Genomic DNA, 19949 nt, shown 5'->3' with positions numbered 1-19949 from the left:
GGCTCTTCTCTGCCTCAGGCATGTGCACGTGCTGTTCCCCACTACCTGAAATGTTCTTTTCCTCTCCCCAAACTTTATGCGCTGGCTCTTTCTCATACTCCAGGTCTTGGATAAATGTCACCTCCTCAGGTGGGCCTTCTCTGACCATTTCGCAGCACACTATTATTCTCTTTATGACCACTTGAAATGGTTTATTTAGCTGGTTGTTTACTTCTGTATCGACTCTCCTACCCACCAGAATATAGGTATCACAGGGGCAGTGACAATGCCTGTTCTTTTCACTTCTGTACCCTCAGGACATGGCCCAGATTAGACACGGAATACATGGAGTGGACCAAAGAATGAATGAGCAAATCCAAAGGCTCCCAACACCAAGCCGTGACCTTGATGATGCGAGGTCAAGAAGAGATTAAGCAATCTATTTTCAATCCCAGCTTATATTTCCTAATTCCACTCCTTTACAGAAAAGGAAGCAGCAGGGATGGAGGAGGAGGTTCTGTAAATGAGTCATCGTGGGCTCTGGGGCAGGGCTGCTGTGTCCACCCTGTCCCACTCATTTTAGCTGCCCTCAGAATAACTGAGCTTTTGTTATTTGGAAAGAGTAGGGGCCAGTTATCTTTGTTACATCCTCAAGTGATGTAGAGAAAATGCAGCTGGGCAGGCCAGATGTTCTACAGTTAGGGCCATTTATAAGGAATTTGCCTTTATTTCTTTAGGCATCCTAGCATCTCAATGATTTAATTTGCTGGTTTTGTGTTGCAGGGAACCCATGGTGGGAAGGTGAAAACATGAGTTTAATAGTTAACTTTTATTGTCATTGCTAAAGGAGGGAATACTTCAAATGACATCATAAACCAGGTCTTAGAGCCCTTCCGAGGCCTCACCAGGACAGAGCGCGAGCTTTACAGTTTGCATTAAATGACAGTAAAGCATTGCAGCCCAATGTCATGGTAAGTGGGCCCGTCAGTTTGGCACCACCTGCCACGCTCCTAAAGAGGAAAAGAGGCACTTTACCTTAATGGAAATTAAAGTTTCTGAACTTTGCTGGGCCAGGAGTGAGGGGGCAAGCTCACAAAGTTAGGGAAGAAAATGGATAAATGGGCTAGATTTTACCTTGGGGAAATCTGTTGAAATGGAATCCTTTGCTAGTCTCGTTTCATGGCCTTGCCGTAGACTTGAACATGCCCAGTCAAAATCAGCCACGTATCACAGTGTTAGGTGCCTGATATTCCTTTCCTTTCGCTTTCTTCCACTCCCCCCGCCCCACCCCGGCTTTTAAAAACAATTAATGAAAACAGTCCTAAGAAAACATACTTAGAAACACATGTAAGTATGGACACAGAACAAGATAGATGAGCAGAGTGGCTGTTTCCCTAGTGAGTCATAACTCACTATCTATAACATACCACTTTGTATCCACTAGTCCTTGTACCAAAGGATGCCAAAAGATTATGTGCAATGAATTAATTTTCTCTTTGTGCTCACCAAGCAGACATAATACTGTTCTCTTTTTCATAGCTGAAAAATGGGGAAGTGTCCATCAAAAGTGAGACACTGATAATGTGGAAGGGCCGCAGACACCTGATTGGCCTTGACTCTAAATCAAACTTGATGATATGTACATCATCTGAGCAATGATATTCAGAGTATGCTAGAGACCCAACAAAATTAACCAAGTCACATAAAATTTCATTTAACGTGTTAATGAACTGTTTTAGCCAGGAGTTGTTTTGTTTTGTTTAATATTCCCCACTTCTTCTTTATTTCTTGCTTCCTGATTTCCTTTTTAAAAATTGCTTTTTTAAAAAAAAATTGTTAACCACTTCAGATACTTTTTGGAAAGTAATGGTATATAAATCAACCAGTAATTTAAAGATGGAAATAAAATGGGACACCTGGGTGGCTCAGTCAGTTAAGCTTCCAACTTTGGCTCAGGTCACGATCTCACAGTTCCCTGAGTTCGAGCCCCACATAGGGGACTCTGTGCTGACAGTTCGGAGCCCGGAGCCGGCTTCAGATTCTGTGTCTCCCTCTCTTTCTGCCCCACCCCCATTTGCGCTCTATCTCTGTCTCTCAAAAATGAATAAATGTTAAAAATAAGTAAATAAATAAAAATGAAAATAAAAATTAACTGGGCATAAAGACCATATGTTAACTTAAAAAAAAAGAAACAGGACAAATGCATTTTATAAGATACACAATAATTGTTTTCGAATTTACAGTATTGGTCAATGAAATATTTGCACAAATCCTCAAATTTAAGAAACCTCCTATATTTCTTAATACCTAGATGTATATCATGCCTAAATGTGCTTTATAATGCAATGTCTATAAAACCATACATGTTGTTAGGAAATTATGTTTATGTCTCCTTCAAGACTATGACCCACATGCATGCCAAGATCCAGTCTAATTTCACAAGGGAGTATTTCAAAAGTGGTACTTGAGAAAAATATTACACATAGTTTTATCTAGGATGACATTTTTAATGCCCCCTGGAGATATCTGAGAACAAAGCAGGAATGTGCCAAAATCTTCAAAGGTTACGATCATCTGAAAAGAACCTGTTTTACATTTGTATTTCTAAGAAGCTACTTTTATGACTCGTGAACACATTGTGCAGAAATCTCTGAACACATTTATGGTATTCCTGTGGCTTTGACTATCACACCTGCCACACCTTGGGGCCTCCAAAGTGCTGTGAAAAAAGCCAGGCAGACTCACTAGCTGGATGAGAATTATGAAGAGATCCTAGAAATCTTGCCTTCACACCTTCCCTATCCCCTTATTCCCTTAGAGTCTCCTCGCTGGATATGCTGCTGCACTGCAGGAAAGCTCCCCCTTGAACCCTTTCTGCTTCACAATGCAGAACTGCTTCATTTGCATAATTTCCCTGTTTATTTTAGGGATGTTATCACTAACTGGCTCACGTGGGTGCTTCCCAGAAGGGTAAGGGGTGGGGGGTGAGGGCGGGCAGGATTGTTCAGATGACCGGCTGTTCTTACTGGCCTGTTCTTACTGCCCTGGTTTCTTCCTGAGGCAGGAGACTGGGGGTCGCTGCCCCATATTGCGGCCTTGGATGGACCCCTGAGCAGCTGAGCAGCTGGAGAGCTGTGGACAGTGCTCAAGTTCTCTTCCCTTTTCATTTTCAGGGACTAAGGCTGTTCTTTTCTCTGTGGCTCTTCTTCTCAAGCCTCCTAAGCAGGAACTACAACGACCCAGGAGAGAGAGAAAAGGGGAGGGACGAGGGAGGGGGGCGTGTTCTTCCCCCTCAAAGTGGACACAAAACATGATTCAGGTGCATCCATGTAAACAAATGTGATGCCAAAATCTAAATTTCCACAAAAGAGGAGGCCTTTTTCCAGCTGCGTACCCAAAGTGAAATCAAAGCTCCGTCTAGGGCCAGTTACTGACAACCCTACTTTTAAATACTCTGAAGAATCCAGTCTCCTTAACAGTCCCTGACAAAGGACCACTGCACTGCATCTGCCGGTAAGTTTCTGCCCCTGGCAAAGTACAGAAGAGGAAAGGCCTTATAGGCTCTTAAGTACCTGCTCATTTCCTCTCTGAGTAGTGCTAGTTCTGGAGAGAAAGGAAACTTGAGGGAAGGAATTAACCAAAGATTCTTAGCATACGTACTTTATGTTCTCTGAAAATGACATGCTGTCTCCTGCCTCCAGGCCTTTGTACCGCTTACTTCCTCTGCCAGACTACCTTCTCTCGCATTATTCAGCCTTCCCAGACCCTGCAGACACCAACCATGACCTCCTTTTGTGCTCCTCTACCCTCTTCTCCCAACTCAGCCCAACTTTGCACTCATCACATTGTTTGTGACTGCCAGCTTGCCCATCAGAACCCTAACCTCTAAATCATAAACTGCCAGGGGATGGGAACCTGAAGTGTTTGGCACACAGAAGTCACTCGAGAAATATTTATTGGATAAATGGATAGATAAATGGATGGACATGTGAGTGAATGAATGGATAAAAGACAACATCCTAAACAGGGTAATCTCACCCTGTTTATTTGGTCTTCAAAAATATCCAATTTCAGTCCCCAGTCTATTCTGAAAATTATTCTAAGCAGAACTAGGATATAAGTAGGACCATGCTGTGAGCGTCTGGAGGAAGACTTTTTTTTTTTTTTTTTTTTTTTTGAAAAAGAGAGCGCACGCGGGAGAGGGGCAGAGGGAGAGAGAATCTGAAGCAGGCTCCACACGCTCACTGTGGAGCTGGACACAGGGCTTGATCCCACAACCCTGGGATCATGACCTGAGCTAAAATCAAGAGTCAGGTGCTCAACTGCCCGAGCCACCCACCCAGGCGCCCCTGGAGGAAGATTCTAACCTAGAGGGTGAGGGCAATGAAGATGAGTAGGATTTCATCAGGTGGAGGTGGAAGGAGGAGACCCCAGAGGTGGAGCAGTGTGAGATACGATCTGGAGAATGAGAGTGCCCTCGGTCTTGGGAAATAAGCCTAGTGGGCAGCAAGAAAGTGGACAGACCAGATTGGAGGTGGGTAACCAGTTTGAGAGTCGCTGGATGTCCGAGACGTGGGGAAGGCCTGAACAGATAGCAGTGGTGCCAGGGGAAGGAATGGGCCCATCAAGATTTGGATTAGAACGACTGGCTTGGGAGGCATGGTAGAGAACGCTGTCTCCCCAAATCTATTCACCCCCTTCCCTATCTGGGGACGTGCTACCCTACATCTCCCAGCCACTCTGTGCAGTTAGTTACATGAGGCCATGGACTAAGCCCTCACTGGTGAAATGGAACTGGAAGTGACATGTGCTACTTCAGGCCAGGGCCTTTGAGGGACTGGGCTTTCCTCTCTATACCCACCTTCTACTTCTGTCAGCTGGTTGCAGACTTGGCAAAGCCCAGGGCAGTGGGCCTGAAGCTAGTGTGCATCAGAATCAATGGGAGGCTTGTTGAGCAAATCTCTGGGCCTTGCGGCTAGAGTTTCTGATTCAGTAGGTCTGTGATGGGACCTGATGATGAGCATTCCTAACAGGTTCCCAGGGGGTGCTGATACCACTGGTCCATGGACCACACTTTGAGAACCACTGCCCTGGAGTATGGTGCAACCTAATATGGAAAGAGCAAGTGTTTCCAAATGGTTGCATTGAAGAGAGCCTCCTCTCAGGCCTAAGCACCCTGCCAGGACTGTCTGCGAGCACAGAATAGATTTCTCTTGTGTCAACTCCATACATTTTGGATCTATTGTTAACAGTAGCTTAGCCTATTCTAACTAATACAGGAGCCAAGGGAGAGGAAAGATGAAGTCGACTCCCACATTTGGAGTTGGGTAATTGGGAGAATAGTTTAAGCAGGTTTGGAAAAAAGGTAATGAATTCATGATCATTGTCTCATGAGCCCTCTGCTCCACAAACACCCGTCTGTTCAGCTGGCCCAACCCCACCAAGGCCCATATAGGAAAAGGTTGTTTCTGCCTTTGGTTCCTCTCCTATGCATTCTTCCTCATCTTTTATGGCTGCCTTTGAGTCTCCCCTCTCTCCTGCAGGCTTCTCTCCTGCCTGCCAGAGTTCAGGTGGGAAGGAAGGAGATTGCTTCTCCCTCTGATCCCCTATAGCATTCAGCGGTAGCCCTCGTCTTAATCAATGGGACCCCTTCTATCTGATAGCACCTCACTATGAGCCAAGCACTTGGCCTTTCTTACGTCATCTCATGCCCACAGCAACCATGTGAGTTGCTCTAGAGGTGTGCGCGCACACACATACACACACACTGTCATCACAGATTAGCTAACGCTTACTGAATATTCTGTATACACTTCACCATTTTCACAAGTCTTATGAGTAAGGACATTTGTTGAATGGCTGAGTGACTGTGGTGCCCAGAACAAGGAATTGATGCTTTCTCACCCTTTACTTTTCCTTCACAACCTTGAGGCGTTATTGTGAGATAATTACGTGAAGTGATAATGGACATCGGCAACTAGCTATTATTATCCTTGTATTACCTCTTCTTTTTCATTTCTAAACCATATCTTGACATTCAAGATCCGCCAGGATGTGACTGCAATTTGTGGTGCCTAGCCTCATAAGACCCTTCATGGACCTCCTACATTTTAATTTTAGCCCAAGTTTCACGTGGCCTGAGAAGGCCCCACATGTCCCTACCCCTATGCATCTGTTCATACTGTCCTCTTCCCAGAAGTCCCTTCTGCTCCACCTTCCTCAGTTAAAATGAAGTTCCAGCTCAGACCCATTCCTTTGCCAGGTCTTCTTGGTGCCTCCAACCAGAGGGAGTCTCCCCTTGCTTGGAGACCCCACAGCATTAGTCTTACCTTGCTTATCACCCCCACCTCGGTATGATCGCCATGTGTTAGCAAATGGCTTCCCAGATGCCCCCCTTTCCAGAGATGCCTCTCAATCTCTGGTTCACAGAGAGTTCCTTTTCTCATTTTCAAGAAAGAATGGCTGTGTATCAATTTATGTCTTATATCAGTTTAATCATTTCAGTGTCTTAGTTGGGGGGAAGGTGGAGATTTTATCATGTACTTAATTGGCCAACTTGAAAACAGAAGCATGTGGAGTATATACATGTGAGTAATGAATAACTGCAAGGCATCTGTAAATCCAGGCAAATACTACGGTCTTGGCATTGATTGGGTTAGAATGCTTTTCCAGAAAGCTCTTGCTGTAAGTCAACTCCCCACTCAAAGCCTTTAGGGGCCTTTCATTACCTGTAGTGCTGAGGCCAGTGTACTCAGGGGATGGATTGCTGACGGGGGAGGACGGAGGTGGCACTTCGACGGACGTGGCGGATTTGGCTGGCGAAAACGATGGCACTGGTGAAGGGGTTGGCGGGGCAGCCTCTGTCAAGATAATTTCTTCTCGGACTTCTGCTATGGGTAGAGAAAGGGTAGATTCTCAGAGCCAAAGGTCAAGGCAAGTTGTCTTCAAAGGACTTTAAAAATTGAAATATTCTTTCTGATCTGTGTGTCATGTCACCCCTCTGCTTAAAGCCCTTTGATGGTTTCGAATCACCATCAAGGCATGCCAGCAGTTCCCATACACAGCCATGCCCACTCCAAAGAAGAAAAGGACATCACTGCTTTCACACCACCTGGCCTGCCCACTACAACTAAATTCTTCGGAATAAAGAGCTAAAGAAACACAGAGCACAGAAGCAAGGATGCAAATCAAACTGCCAAGTAGGGCAATTCCCAGTGAAAAGCTGGCTTACCAGTGCTTCCTTCTCCCTTCATGGCTCGCATGAGCTCATTGGCCCGCTCCTGACAGTGCAGGGATTCTAATAGGTAGAGCACGTAGTCGTCAAACATCAAGTGAATTAAGTGAAAAGACCCTGGTGGGAGAAGATCCAAACAGAAAGGTAAGTCATGGCAGCGCACGTACGCCCCTCCACCTGGTTAACAGCCCGTGTTGTTGGGCTTGTACTCTAATGCTCTGTTCAAGACTCTCACTCCCTACTCCATTATCATCTCCACAGGGTCAAAAGTTGCTCTTCTTTGCTGTGTCCTCAGCCTAGCCTAGTGCTCGACATAAGGTAAATGGCACTAACACTTTGTAGCAAGTGCGTCTTTTTCCTTGCTCAAACTAGCTCATCAAAAATGGTGCCCATTGAGCCATCTGTCCAAATGTTTCTGAGCCCTCACATACCCACTGGCCTCGTCCTCATTTGAGCACCACTTACTGTATTCAGTGTATGTTGACATGGTGTCTTTCATTTTTATGTCTTCTACAAGTATGTCCTATTTCCCTGATTGGACTTTAAGCATGTCCATGGCAGAGATTTTGCCTTCTAGTTCACTATATCAATGTTACCTGACAGGATTCCAGAAGCAGAACTGAAAATTGAAACCTGTAACAACTGAATTATTTCCTTAAATGTTTCTGAGACCTTTGTTTAACACACGGTTCTCAGAAAAGGTATTAGATTGGGGCGCCTGGGTGGCTCAGTCAGTTGAGCGTCTGACTCTGGCTCAGGTCACGATCTCGCGGTCCGTGAGTTCGAGCCCCGCGTCAGGCCCTGTGCTGACAGCTCAGAGCCTGGAGCCTGCTTCGGATTCTGTCTCCCTCTCTCTCTGCCCCTCCCCTGCTCACGCCCTGTCTCTCTCTCTCTCAAAAATGAATAAATGTTAGAAAAGGTATTAGATTGGAAATATGGTATTCTCAAATAAGACTCTTCATTCTTAATTTAGAGTAGACTGTTTCATAAAAAGGGATGTGATCATCTTAAGACATGTTTCCAATGTGCCAGTCTCTGTGTTCAAAGTCTTATATTCTCTAACTTAATCTCTTACCACCCTGTAAGATAGGTACTTTCATTCTTACTATAATACATTATTTCAAAACCATCTTTTCTGGCATGTCATGCTGCCACCATGGACAGTGGAATGATCCACATATGGAAGGGGCTCAGTTAATGTCTGCTGTAATCAAGCCTCAGGAATGCCAGGGTCAGAGGGGCCAAACCTTCATCTCTGGTCTCACGTTTCCAACTCCCAAGGGAACATCTCCATGTGGATATTCTACTTCCCATGAAATGTCCAAAACTTCTCACCCACCTATCCTACAAGCTGACCTCCCCTTCCCATTTCCCTCCAGTCTGCTTTTTTAGAGGACCTCTGAGACTCTCTGGTATTACTTATACTGTGACTCCATCATCACCACCACCACTATTATCATTATCCTCGTCATCATCGTCATTATCTGCTGAATGCTTACTGTGTGCCAAAACTCTGCTAAGCAATTAACACAGGTCTCCTCCTTACTACAAACAGTGGGGTAGGTGGTACTGTCCTCCCTTACTGAGCAGGAAAGGAGTGTCTCCATTAGGAGTATGTAGGGATTTGCCTCAGTTTGATCTGGCTCCAAAATCTGTTCCCGTTCCCTTACAGATCATCCAGTCCAGTCTACTCACAGCCCAGATGGGGGAAAAAGGCGTTGGTCCTAGCAGGGCCCTTTGAGTTGGGAGCTATGCCTTTTCAAGTCTCAGTTAGAAGGTGATGGGGCTATAGCTCCAGTTGCACAACTGGTTAGTGTGTAATACTTGTAAGAAATAAGGTGATAGGGGTCTTCTGGAAGTGATGGGACAGCACCTTCTTGGTGGAATTTACTACCAATTTTCTTTTTAATTCTATCTTCTTGGTGGAACTTATCAATTTTCCTTTTAATTGTACCTGACTTAGACACACACACACACACACACACACACACACACACACACACACACACACACCACTTTCCATCCACTTCCCCCAAATGGGTCCTGTGAACCACTGAGGAGGTAGCACTGTGGGCAACTGTGTGGGCACTGGATCACTCTGCCCAGGTTGAGATCCAGCTCTGCCACTGCATCACTAAGACCCTGGATGAGTTACCCTTAGTAAATGTTACAAAATCAGCCATTTCTTGAGCCCTTGCTCTGTGGCAAATTCATTATCTGTGTAGATCTGTGTAAATGTGCAGACTTATTATAACACTTAACCCTCATCACAACTGTAAGAGATAAGGGATACTCTCCTTTTGCAAAGGAGAACATTGAGACTTACAAAGGGAAAGTAAGTGTCCAATGTCACATAATTATTAACTGGAGGAACTGGGACTTGAACCCAAGACTGTCTGATTCTGGAGTTCTTTGATCATTGTACAACACAGCTCTCTAAAAGGGGGGCAGTAAAACCCCTTGTTTTGGTTACAGAAGTACTAACCATAATGAGGAAAAGGACACATTAGATGTTTAATGAATGGTGACTGCTTGTTATTATTATCTGTAAAGTCCCTTTTGCTACTAATGTCCTAAGATCTTATAGGATATCATATCATAATACGATTGCTTTGTCCATATAGTCAAAGAATTCAGAAGAGAACATCAAATACTTCAAAGGAAAGGGTCTCCAAAAATGAAGAAATATTTGCTCCAATGTTGCTCTAGGTCAATAAGGATAGAAAGATAGAAACATGCTGTGAAACAATGAATTAAAATGGAAAACCCTAAATAATGAAAATGGCATTAGTAGTTGTATCACAGGCAAGCACCTTGGAAATCATCCATACACCCTCCTCTTTTATAGACAAGGAAACAAAAGATCTGATACAGTGAAGAAATTTGCCTAAAACCACACTGTTAGAAACACCAGATTGGGGCTTGGAGGCCAGTAATGTTCAGGCTACAGGCTCTCTTCCTTAATGGCTCCGATCAGTTACCCAACTGGTCTGATAATTTTCAATCACTTTTGAACACAGAGTTTGTAGAGCTACTGCTATGTGCCTACTACTGTGCTAAGTGCTCCAAGTACAAAAGAAACCTGAAGCTCAGTTTCTGACTCCACAAAAGCTACAGGGTCCTTTGCAGCAGAAGTCAATCATTAAGACAACTGGGAAACAAACAGTTCAGTACTGGTGGCGGGGGGGGGGGGGGGAGCGGGGGGAGGGGGAAGGGTGGGGGGTGTCATGGCCACCGGAGTAGTGCCAGGAGAAGAGGAGGGCAAAGTAAAAAAGGGGATACAGAAAGACACAGAGAGGGTGGGGTGGGGGGAGAGGGGAGAAAGAGAGAAATATCGAAGACAGGCAAGAGGCAGTTGCAGCTAACATCCCCTGCTTTATTTCTTTCCCTAGCACTTATCACCATTACATATACTATATAACCTATTTATCTTTATCATGTGCCTCCCTACACCAGACCGTAAGCTCCATCAATGCAGATGTTTGGGTGTTTTCACTGTTCCCTATACCCAGTGTCTACAACAGTGCCAGGCACAGAGTAGAGGCTCAGTGACTGTCGGTTAGATCAACCAAATGCCCAAGCACTGTTTACCATATGCACTGCACTAAGTCCCCTTTCCAACACCGTGAGGAGGTATTACTATTGTTTTCAACTAATACATGGGGAAATGAAGGCTCAGAGGGTTTGAACAACTTGCCTAAAGTCACAGAGTTAACCTCAGAGCCTGTCATGGAAAAAGGTATTAGGATACAGACAAAGGAGACTTTTGTTGTTGTTGCTACAGGTTAATATAGTTGATCACATTGCATAGAACCAAAGCATTTCTCTTTTCTTATGAAAAATTTCAAACCTACAAAAAAGTACACAGGGGGCGCCTGGGTGGCTCAGTCGGTTAAGCGTCCGACTTCAGCTCAGGTCATGATCTCGCGGTCTGTGAGTTCGAGCCCCGCGTCGGGCTCTGGGCTGATGGCTCAGAGCCTGGAGCCTGCTTCCGATTCTGTGTCTCCCTCTCTCTCTGCCCCTCCCCCGTTCATGCTCTGTCTCTCTCTCTCTGTCTCAAAAATAAATAAACGTTGAAAAAAATTAAAAAAAAAAAAGTACACAGAATTTTTAAATGAACATCAGTGTATTCAAGTCCTAGCTTTACAATATCTTAATATTTTTACTATATTTGAATCAGATTTGGGTGTTTTTGTTTGTTTGGTTGGTTTTTTTTTTTTTTAGGGGTTTTTGATCTTGAATTTTTTTATTTTTTATTTTTTTTATATATGAAATTTATTGACAAATTGGTTTCCATACAACACCCAGTGCTCATCCCAAAAGGTGCCCTCCTCAATACCCATCACCCACCCTCTCCTCCCTCCCACCCCCCATCAACCTCAGTTTGTTCTCAGTTTTTAACAGTCTCTTATGCTTTGGCTCTGTCCCACACTAACCTCTTTTTTTTTTTTTTCCTTCCCCTCCCCCATGGGTTCCTGTTAAGTTTCTCAGGATCCACATAAGAGTGAAACCATATGGTATCTGTCTTTCTCTGTATGGCTTATTTCACTTAGCATCACACTCTCCAGTTCCATCCACGTTGCTACAAAAGGCCGTATTTCATTTTTTCTCATTGCCACGTAATATTCCATTGTGTATATAAACCACAATTTCTTTATCCATTCATCAGTTGATGGACATTTAGGCTCTTTCCATAATTTGGCTATTGTTGAGAGTGCTGCTATGAACATTGGGGTACAAGTGGCCCTATGCATCAGTACTCCTGTATCCCTTGGATAAATTCCTAGCAGTGCTATTGCTGGGTCATAGGGTAGGTCTATTTTTAATTTTCTGAGGAACCTCCACACTGCTTTCCAGAGCGGCTGCACCAATTTTGATTCCCATGTTTGTTTGTTTTTTTAAGTAGGCTCCAAACCCAGGGCAGAGCCCAATGCTGGGCTTGAACTCATGACCCTGAGCTCAAGATCTGAACTGAGGTCAAGAGTCAGATACTTAACTGACAGAGCCACTCAGATGCCCCAGATTTGTTTTTTAATTGAAGATAAAGATGAAGCCTCTGTGTTCTCTTCCTTAACTGTATTTCTCTGCTTTCTTGTGTTCAACCCCTGAGGTAATCACTGACTTGAATCTGGTATTTATTTGTTCACATGCATTTTTCTACTCTTACTACATGTATTTATGTATCCATAAATAACATACGGTATTATTTTCTGTTTTCAAACTTGATATAAATGGTATCATACTTTACAGAGCATTCTACAACTTGCTTTGGGCAATCTATCCACATGGATGCATATAGCCTAATTTGATGGCCACTGTTTGAATATGCCACAATTTATTCATCCATTCTCCTGTTGATGGAATTTTGGTTGTTGGCCCTAATGAATATTTTCTGTACCTGTTTCTTGGGTCTGCTGGGTCCAAGAGCTGCCTGCATATTCACTCTTATGAGACAGTGTCAGATAGCTCACCAAAATTTTTTACATTCCTACTGGTAGTATATGAAATATAGTATTTGCCAGTCTGAAGGGTGTGAAATGTTATCTTATTGTGTTTATAGTTTGTATTACTCTAGTTACTAGAAAGGTGTACGTCTCTTCATATGATTATCGTCCATTTGAATTTCCCCTTCTGTGAATTACCTATTGATATTCTCATTTTTCTAGTGGGATATCTGAATAATATTGGGGCATGTGAATTTCTTTGTGGGTATTTAAATAATTTATTTAGAGGGGTTTATTATATATTCTGGATAGTAACCCTTTGTTATATGCACTGCAAAATACGTTCTCCTTTTCTGTGACTTTTACCTTTTAACTTTGTTAATGGTGTGCTTATTAATCACAAGTGAAATCCAGATGTGGTTCATTTTTGCAATCTTTTCTTTATGACTGGTCCTTTTTTGTACCTTTTTAAGGAAGTAAATTACTATGTCAAGGTCATAAAAATATCATTCCTTATTTTCGTCTAAAAGGTTTAAGGTCTTCCCCCCTCCCCCATTTAGATGTTTCTTTTCAGATGTTGTAGAGGAGGGGTCTAATATTTAGGTACTCCAAAGTGCTTGTCCAGAAGAAATTTGCCTAATCCACTGACTTTTAATGCCATTTCTGTCATATATACAATCCTCTTGTTTAACAGACAAGGGGAAAAGCATCTGATGAGGCGAAGGCAAATTTCGTGTCCATCTGTCTTGGGCACCTCTGTTCTGTTTCATTGCTCTACTGGTCTAACTATGTTACAAGCCCACGCTGTCTTACTCCATAACAAACCTGAATATCAGGTAAGTGAGTCCCTATGTCTCGTTCTTCTTTCCCTTCAAAATGTCTTTACGACTCTTGGCCTTTTGAATTTTTACATCAGATTGTCAAAGGGAAAAAGGGACTGGATTGGAATTCTGTTGAATTTATGTATTAATTAGTAAGATCTCCTTGATGTTGACTCTTTGCAAACACGAACACGGTATATTTCAATAATAGTTTAAAAAATTCTCCTTGAAGATCTTCAGGCAATTTTTGTCAGAATTATTTTATAGGTATCCTTTAGTTTCTGTTGCTATTTTGAATGGTATATGCCTGCGTATACTTAATATATATTAGTATATACTTAACACATACTTTATACACACACACACAATTATATTTTCTAATTAGGTTCTGGGTAGTGCTAAGAATGCCAGTGATTTTTAAAAAACTGAATTGAGTAATCCAGTTGAATTCTCATTTGTTCTATCAGTTTGTAGATTGTCTTTTGTCAACCATCATGACATCTGTAACTAAAGGCAATTTTGTGCTTTCTTTTCCAATTCTTACATTTCATTCCCTTTAGTTATTATATTGGCTAGGACTTCCAGTCAATAGTTATTAGAAACAGTGTTAAAGGCATTCTGGTCTTCATGATTTGAGTAAGAAAATTTCTAAAGTTGGAGCACTTGGGTGGCTCAGTTGGTTAAGCGTCCAACTTCGGCTCAGGTCATGATCTCATGGTTTGTGAGTTAAAGCCCTGTGTCAGGCTCTCTGCAGTCAGCAAGGAGCCTGCTTTGGATCTTCTGTCCCCTTCCTGCTTTGCTCCCCCCCCCCCCACTCTCTCCCTCCCTGTCTTCTCAAAAATAAACAAACATTAAAAAAGAAAACTTCTAAAGTTTTACCAGTTAGTGTCATGTTCACTGCAGATTTTTGGTTGCCCTTTAACATTTAAAAAAAATTCCCCTGTATTCCCAGTTTGCTAAGAGTTTTTTTTTTTTTTTTAAATAATACTTGGGGAACTGAATTATATCAAATGCTTTTTTCCCTGTATATCTATAGAGAAGATCATATGATTTTTCTTTTCATCTGTTAATACTGTATGTTAGTTTCTTTTCTGACTTTGAATCATACTTGAGTTCTTGTCATAAACCTTATTAATCATGATTTAAAAATGTTTGCTGCTGGATTTGATCTGCCAGTATTTTACTTAGAATGTTTCATCTATATTTATGTGTGGTTGGGTAGGAATTATTTTTCCCCTACCATTCTTCCAAACTTTTGAAATTGAGGTTGTATTAGCTTCATAATTGAGATGAGATTAGCTTCATGAGTTGTATAGGTTTCCTTTTGTTTTTATTGCCCGAAACATCAATTTTCATAATCATTTTCATTAACTAAGGATTTTATGTTTCTTATAAGTTTAGTAAAAGTTGCCTGTAAAAATACTTACGTCAGATGTTTTTTTGAAGGAAGAGGCTTTTTCATCTACTGTGATGATTATTTGATCTTATTTCTAGCAATCTAATTTTATGTTTTTGTTTACCGTCTTTTATCTATGCTTCTTTTATCTTGCCATCTCTTTTCATAATTTTCCACTTTCCTTGGCAAATTTTAATTACTTAGTGATGATTCTTAATTTATTAACATATATCCCATACATTTTTAAAGTCCAAACTACTTTTTTTTCAGCGAAGTCTAAAGTTATCTAATATTCCGAGACAAAAACCTTTATGCTTTAACTGGTCTTTGGAGATTCTCTTCTCACCATCTCATGTTACATTGTAGCCTAAAACTTGCTTTGACAATTTTTAAACACACAAAAATTATTTTTTAAATTATAATCAGTAATTAAATGTGCTTACAAATTTAAGAATTTCTCTCATTTTAAAATAAGGCCTCCAAATTGTTTGACCTTCCTTCCCTGGAGAAGGGGGGGGTGTCTATGTGACCCGCTTCCATCTTGGTAGGTTTGTGACTCCTTTGACCAACACTGTGTGGGGGGGAAGGGACACTTTAACTTTGGGGACTGGGTCATAAAAGGCGATGTGGTTCCCCCCTGGAACAGTGAGCAGCGATGTGAGAAGTTTTAACTGTTCAGGGGCCACCATGTGGTGTGGACACTGAGCCACATGAAGTGGCCATCAAAGGCATCCTGATCGCAGTCCTATCTTGAAGTCATCCAAACCCAAGCACAGACATGTATGTGAGGGAAGAAGCCTCCAGATGATTCTAGCCTCTAGCTGTTGATGCCCTACTGTCTTTGAGTGTTCCCATGTGAGGTGCAGAGTAGAGATGAGGTCAGAGGTCATAAAGCAGAGACAAGCCATCCTTGCTGTGCTGTGTCCAAATTCCTGACCCACCAGAATCCGTAAGCATAACAAAAGGACTGTTTTAAGCCACTATGCTTCGGGGTAATTTGTCACACAACAATAACTAAAACATGGTTGTTTCTGTTGCCCAGACCTTAGCTATGGATTTATTTTTCTTCTTGCTGAAATGCATCCTTTCACTGCTTTTTAAAGTGATGTTCTATGGGGCCAGATTTTCTTAGTCTTTGTAGAACTGACTAGGTCTTTACTTTGCCCTCACTCTTGAATAATGGTTGACAGTTCTATATTCTCAACAGTTGAAAGATATTATTTCTGGAGTCCCTTCTTACTCATGATAGACTAGTTATTGTTCTCTCATAGCTTCAAAAAATATTTTAAATCTTATCAATATGGATTTTTAAAAGTCCACCAGGGAGGATTAAACAAATTTGTCCAGACTTCTGGTGCAATGCGTCTGAGCCCAGGGCGTTTGTGTGAGTTGTGGTAACTGAAGAAGCGTGGGTTTTGTGGCCAGGCAGATCTGATTTTGAAGCAGAGCTCTGGCCCCTTGCTCCCTTGCCATACTGATCTCGGGCGAGAAAATTCTCCAAGCTTCCTTTCCACCTCTTATTATCTGTCTTGCAGAGTTAACGGGAGAAGCCAACAGCGGCATGTGCCTCCTAGATGTCTGTTTCAACGAGCGTCATTATCCTGCCTTTGCTCTACGCTCTACCTCAGGCCTCACAGGTTGTTGCAAGAATTAAATGAAAACATGCCCAATATTATGTCTGGTGCATACTAGGCCCTCGATAAATGTTACCTTGTTTTTATGAGTACTATTCAACAGAAGAAAGTTAGATGAGGTGGTGGCTTAGCAGAAAGAACAGGAGCTCTAGCATGGAAAAGCTTCGGGGCGGGGCGGTGCCCAGCAGAGTCTGTGGTGCGTGCGTGGGCAAGTCCCGTGTCCTCTCTGGTCTGCTTCCCCCGAATACAGGAAAAGTAATTCCTGCCTCCTAGTGCTTGGTGGGGGCCTGGCTGACATGTGCAACATTTGGCAGGTTCTGGGTAAGAAAGCCGGGCCCGGCCCTCTAAGCCTGGAGAAGCAGCCTGGAAGGCTCGGTCGTGGCCACCTGGCGTGAGAGCCAATCTCTGACAGGGCTGCTCCTGTATGACCTCCCCAAGCGGGTGAGCTGTGACGCTAAGCCAGCAGACAAGTGCACAAGCAGGTGAACGAACACTTGGGCAGTCTGCAGTCCTGCCCCCTTGGCATCAAACCGTTTGATGCCCCAGTCCTTCCAGGAACTACTGTTCTTCCAGATGTTCCTAACAGTGAAATCAGAGGCATTTGGTGAAAACCCAGAGCGAGACGGTAAAGGCACCTGCACTGGCTTGGGGTCCAGGTGTCCTATGAACTGAAATCACAGCAGCAAATGGAAAACACGGGGCATGTGTGTGTTTTAAAAGTAGAAACCCTATTTTCCTCAGCTCCATTAGGATTCAAAGTTCATTGCCTGCCGGTCTACCTTTGCGGTCTAATTTTGCTAGAAACTGCTGCTTACAGCAAAGAAAGAACGTCTGGCTACTTTGGTTCACAGCATAGGCTCTTTCAGCGAGAAGGAATTAGGAAGAAAAGAGTGAAAAGGAATTAAGGAGAAGAAAGGAGTCAACTACCTTTGAAAGAGGCCGTTCTGGGAAGAGGTGGTAGAGACCCGCCGGGGTCATGGTGACAATCCCCACCGTCACGTAGTGGTCAGCCCGCGCCATTCACGGCGGCAAGGATCGTGTGGGAGTTATAAGATAGATGGAGCTGGCCCCTGTGGTTGGGGGAGGGGGCCCGTGAACAGAAGGCTCTTTTTCCTAATTAGCTGTTTTTATACAGGGAACACATGACCCAAACACAACCACCAACTGTGTCTTTGACATATACAGGCAGAAAGGGGGAGCTGGGCTTTTGTCTGCCGCAAATTCTTTCAACTTGTCCGTCACCCAAGCTGCAAAACCCAACAATGAGTCGGATGAGCAGGACCGTTGCAGACAGTTTGCTAAATGGACTTGGAAACAGGTATTATTTCAACCCACTTAGGCTTGGAAAATACTGTAAAAGTGAAATTGGGTTACTATCTCCGTCTTTTCTTTCCTAAGAGATTTGTCACCATTTCTGCCATTTGTCTGAGTTTCCGGTGTGTCCCCAAATAGCGCGTGGTGCAAAGAGAAATAAACACACTTCAAGTTTTTCTTAGTGATAAATGCAACCCTTTCGTAGAACCCTAACTGTTCTACTGCCCCAACTTCCTTTGTCACATTAACTTAATATGAACCAATGAATTTCAAAGAATACTGCCAAGTGAATTACTTTCCCTGTTGAATGAAGGGTACTCAGTAATATACATAATCAGTTTAAGACCCAGCAAACTGAAGAATAAGGGACAAAGCGAAAAGGGATGCTGGCTTTGTGGATGTGTGTTATGTATGTATATCGACAGGTGCGATCCTGTTGATTCTTTGATTTTGAAGCAATGAAAAAAATCTCAAATATTTTTCAAACATTCGCCTAACTGAAAGCAGTTACGCACAAGTGATTTTCCCAGAACCAGAGGTAACATGTGCTAACACTAAGCAGGCCGAGCTGGAAGTCATCAAAACGCCATGCTTGAGGACACTGCCCAGGTAGCAGCCACCAGAGCACTTCCATCCGCGGCTCAGAGAGGACGACCCCCATCTGTAGCCATGGCGCAGGCCAGCGCAGAGAACTTCCCAGTGCGGAGATTAAAGAAATCTACAACAAAACACTTCTCCAACTGGGGAAACACAGTCTTTCATGGACAGAGCTGTTTAGAAAAAATAGTGCCGCCTTTGTTTCACTACATACTCGCTCCGTTGTATAGCACAACTGGAAAATGGTGACAAGACCATAAAAAGCTGGATGGAAAAGTGTCAAATTAAACCCAGAGTGAAATCCAGAGCTGATTGGCTTAATTGGAGATAATGAGAAATGAAACCACATCTCTGCTTGCAAAGTAAAATAGTGAGCAAGACGCAATTACCCAGAAAACGTACCAACAGCCCTTTGCCGAAATGCCTAGAGATGTGAGGCCAAAGCACTTTGAGATTTCAAATGTCTGGATGATGCCTTAAAGTTTCCCTTCACTTTGCTAATGATGACCTCGACCCAATGCATCATCCATTCTTTCCAGTGACAAGTAGAAAACCACATCCCACAATGCAGCATAGCAATCACCCCAAGTTGGTGTTAGGTTCCTGCCTGCAGACCATGATAAGCGCCCCTGGGCAGAGATTTCCAGGCCCGTTTACAATGGAAGCAGCAGGTGTGTACTTGGGTAGGGAGGTGAGGAGGACCCAAGGGAAAAAGAATGTAAAAGTCCTCTTCTAGGGATCCGACTGGCGCACACTGTTAAAGAAGCTTTAGCCACTCTCCCCACTGCTGGAGCGTCAATCGAGCCATGTGCAAATGTTCAAACTCAGAGGCTTCTTCTGCTTCCCAGTCTTGGGAAGTGCACACAGTGGAATTCTGCAAAATAGTCCCCGGAAGCAGGATTCACTGGGGACACCCGGCAACGGGGGTGCACAAACAGTGCTATCTACTCCTCTTTAAGCTCAGATAGTACTCTCTGTGTGAGAAACTGCATTTTCCAATTTGCATGCTTTTTAGCACGCAATGCCATCTTTCTCCCCGGAAGTCCTGATGATGATGTGTCCTTCCAGAACACACACATTTCAGGGTGATGTCCCTGTGGGCCCAGGGACAGGAAGTGAGATCACGGCTGAGTCTGGAGAGGTGGACTTCACGCATGAAACCCAGAGAAACAGGGTTTGGATAGGAGGAGGGCTGGGGCGGCCTTACCAAAGCTGGGGGCACTATGCAAGGTCATGTCCCGGATCACCCTGGTGCCGAAACAGGACCACATCAGGAGGAACTGCTGGGCCACTTTCTTCAGGGACCCTTGTCTCTTGGCAGCCACCTACAAGAAAGTGAACGGCTTAAACAGGGGTCAACTCAACCTTTCCTTTATGACTGTCTGTCTGAAAAATGATAGGAAGGCTTATGGATCTCCAAGTTCAATGCTATGGAACAATGGCTTTTTGACTTTCTGTTTCTACCAGCAAAAATTCACTTTAGAAAATGAAAGCTGATGTCGGGACCCAGTTTACACCGCAGACGAAAGA

The 19949-nt window shown here is 43.4% G+C and overlaps 1 protein-coding gene across 4 annotated transcripts in view; it reads right to left on the bottom strand.

Moving 5' to 3' along the window:
- Positions 1-19949, bottom strand: part of RFX4 (regulatory factor X4) — a 164620-nt gene that overhangs the window by 17804 nt on the left and 126867 nt on the right. For all 4 annotated transcript variants that reach the window (XM_019835449.3, XM_045062265.1, XM_045062266.1 and 1 more), the window contains 3 exons: positions 19627-19744; positions 7211-7330; positions 6708-6869 (listed from right to left, as the gene is read on the bottom strand). In XM_019835449.3, the coding sequence (XP_019691008.1) occupies positions 6708-6869; positions 7211-7330; positions 19627-19744 (400 nt within the window). The remainder of the gene's footprint in view (positions 1-6707; positions 6870-7210; positions 7331-19626; positions 19745-19949) is intronic.

The sequence above is a fragment of the Felis catus genome, chromosome B4 (genome assembly GCF_018350175.1).
Source record: "Felis catus isolate Fca126 chromosome B4, F.catus_Fca126_mat1.0, whole genome shotgun sequence".
NCBI classification, from domain to species: domain Eukaryota; kingdom Metazoa; phylum Chordata; class Mammalia; order Carnivora; family Felidae; genus Felis; species Felis catus.
The sequence above is the reverse complement of the archived record's forward strand: the minus strand, read 5'-3'. Positions and strand labels throughout refer to the sequence as shown.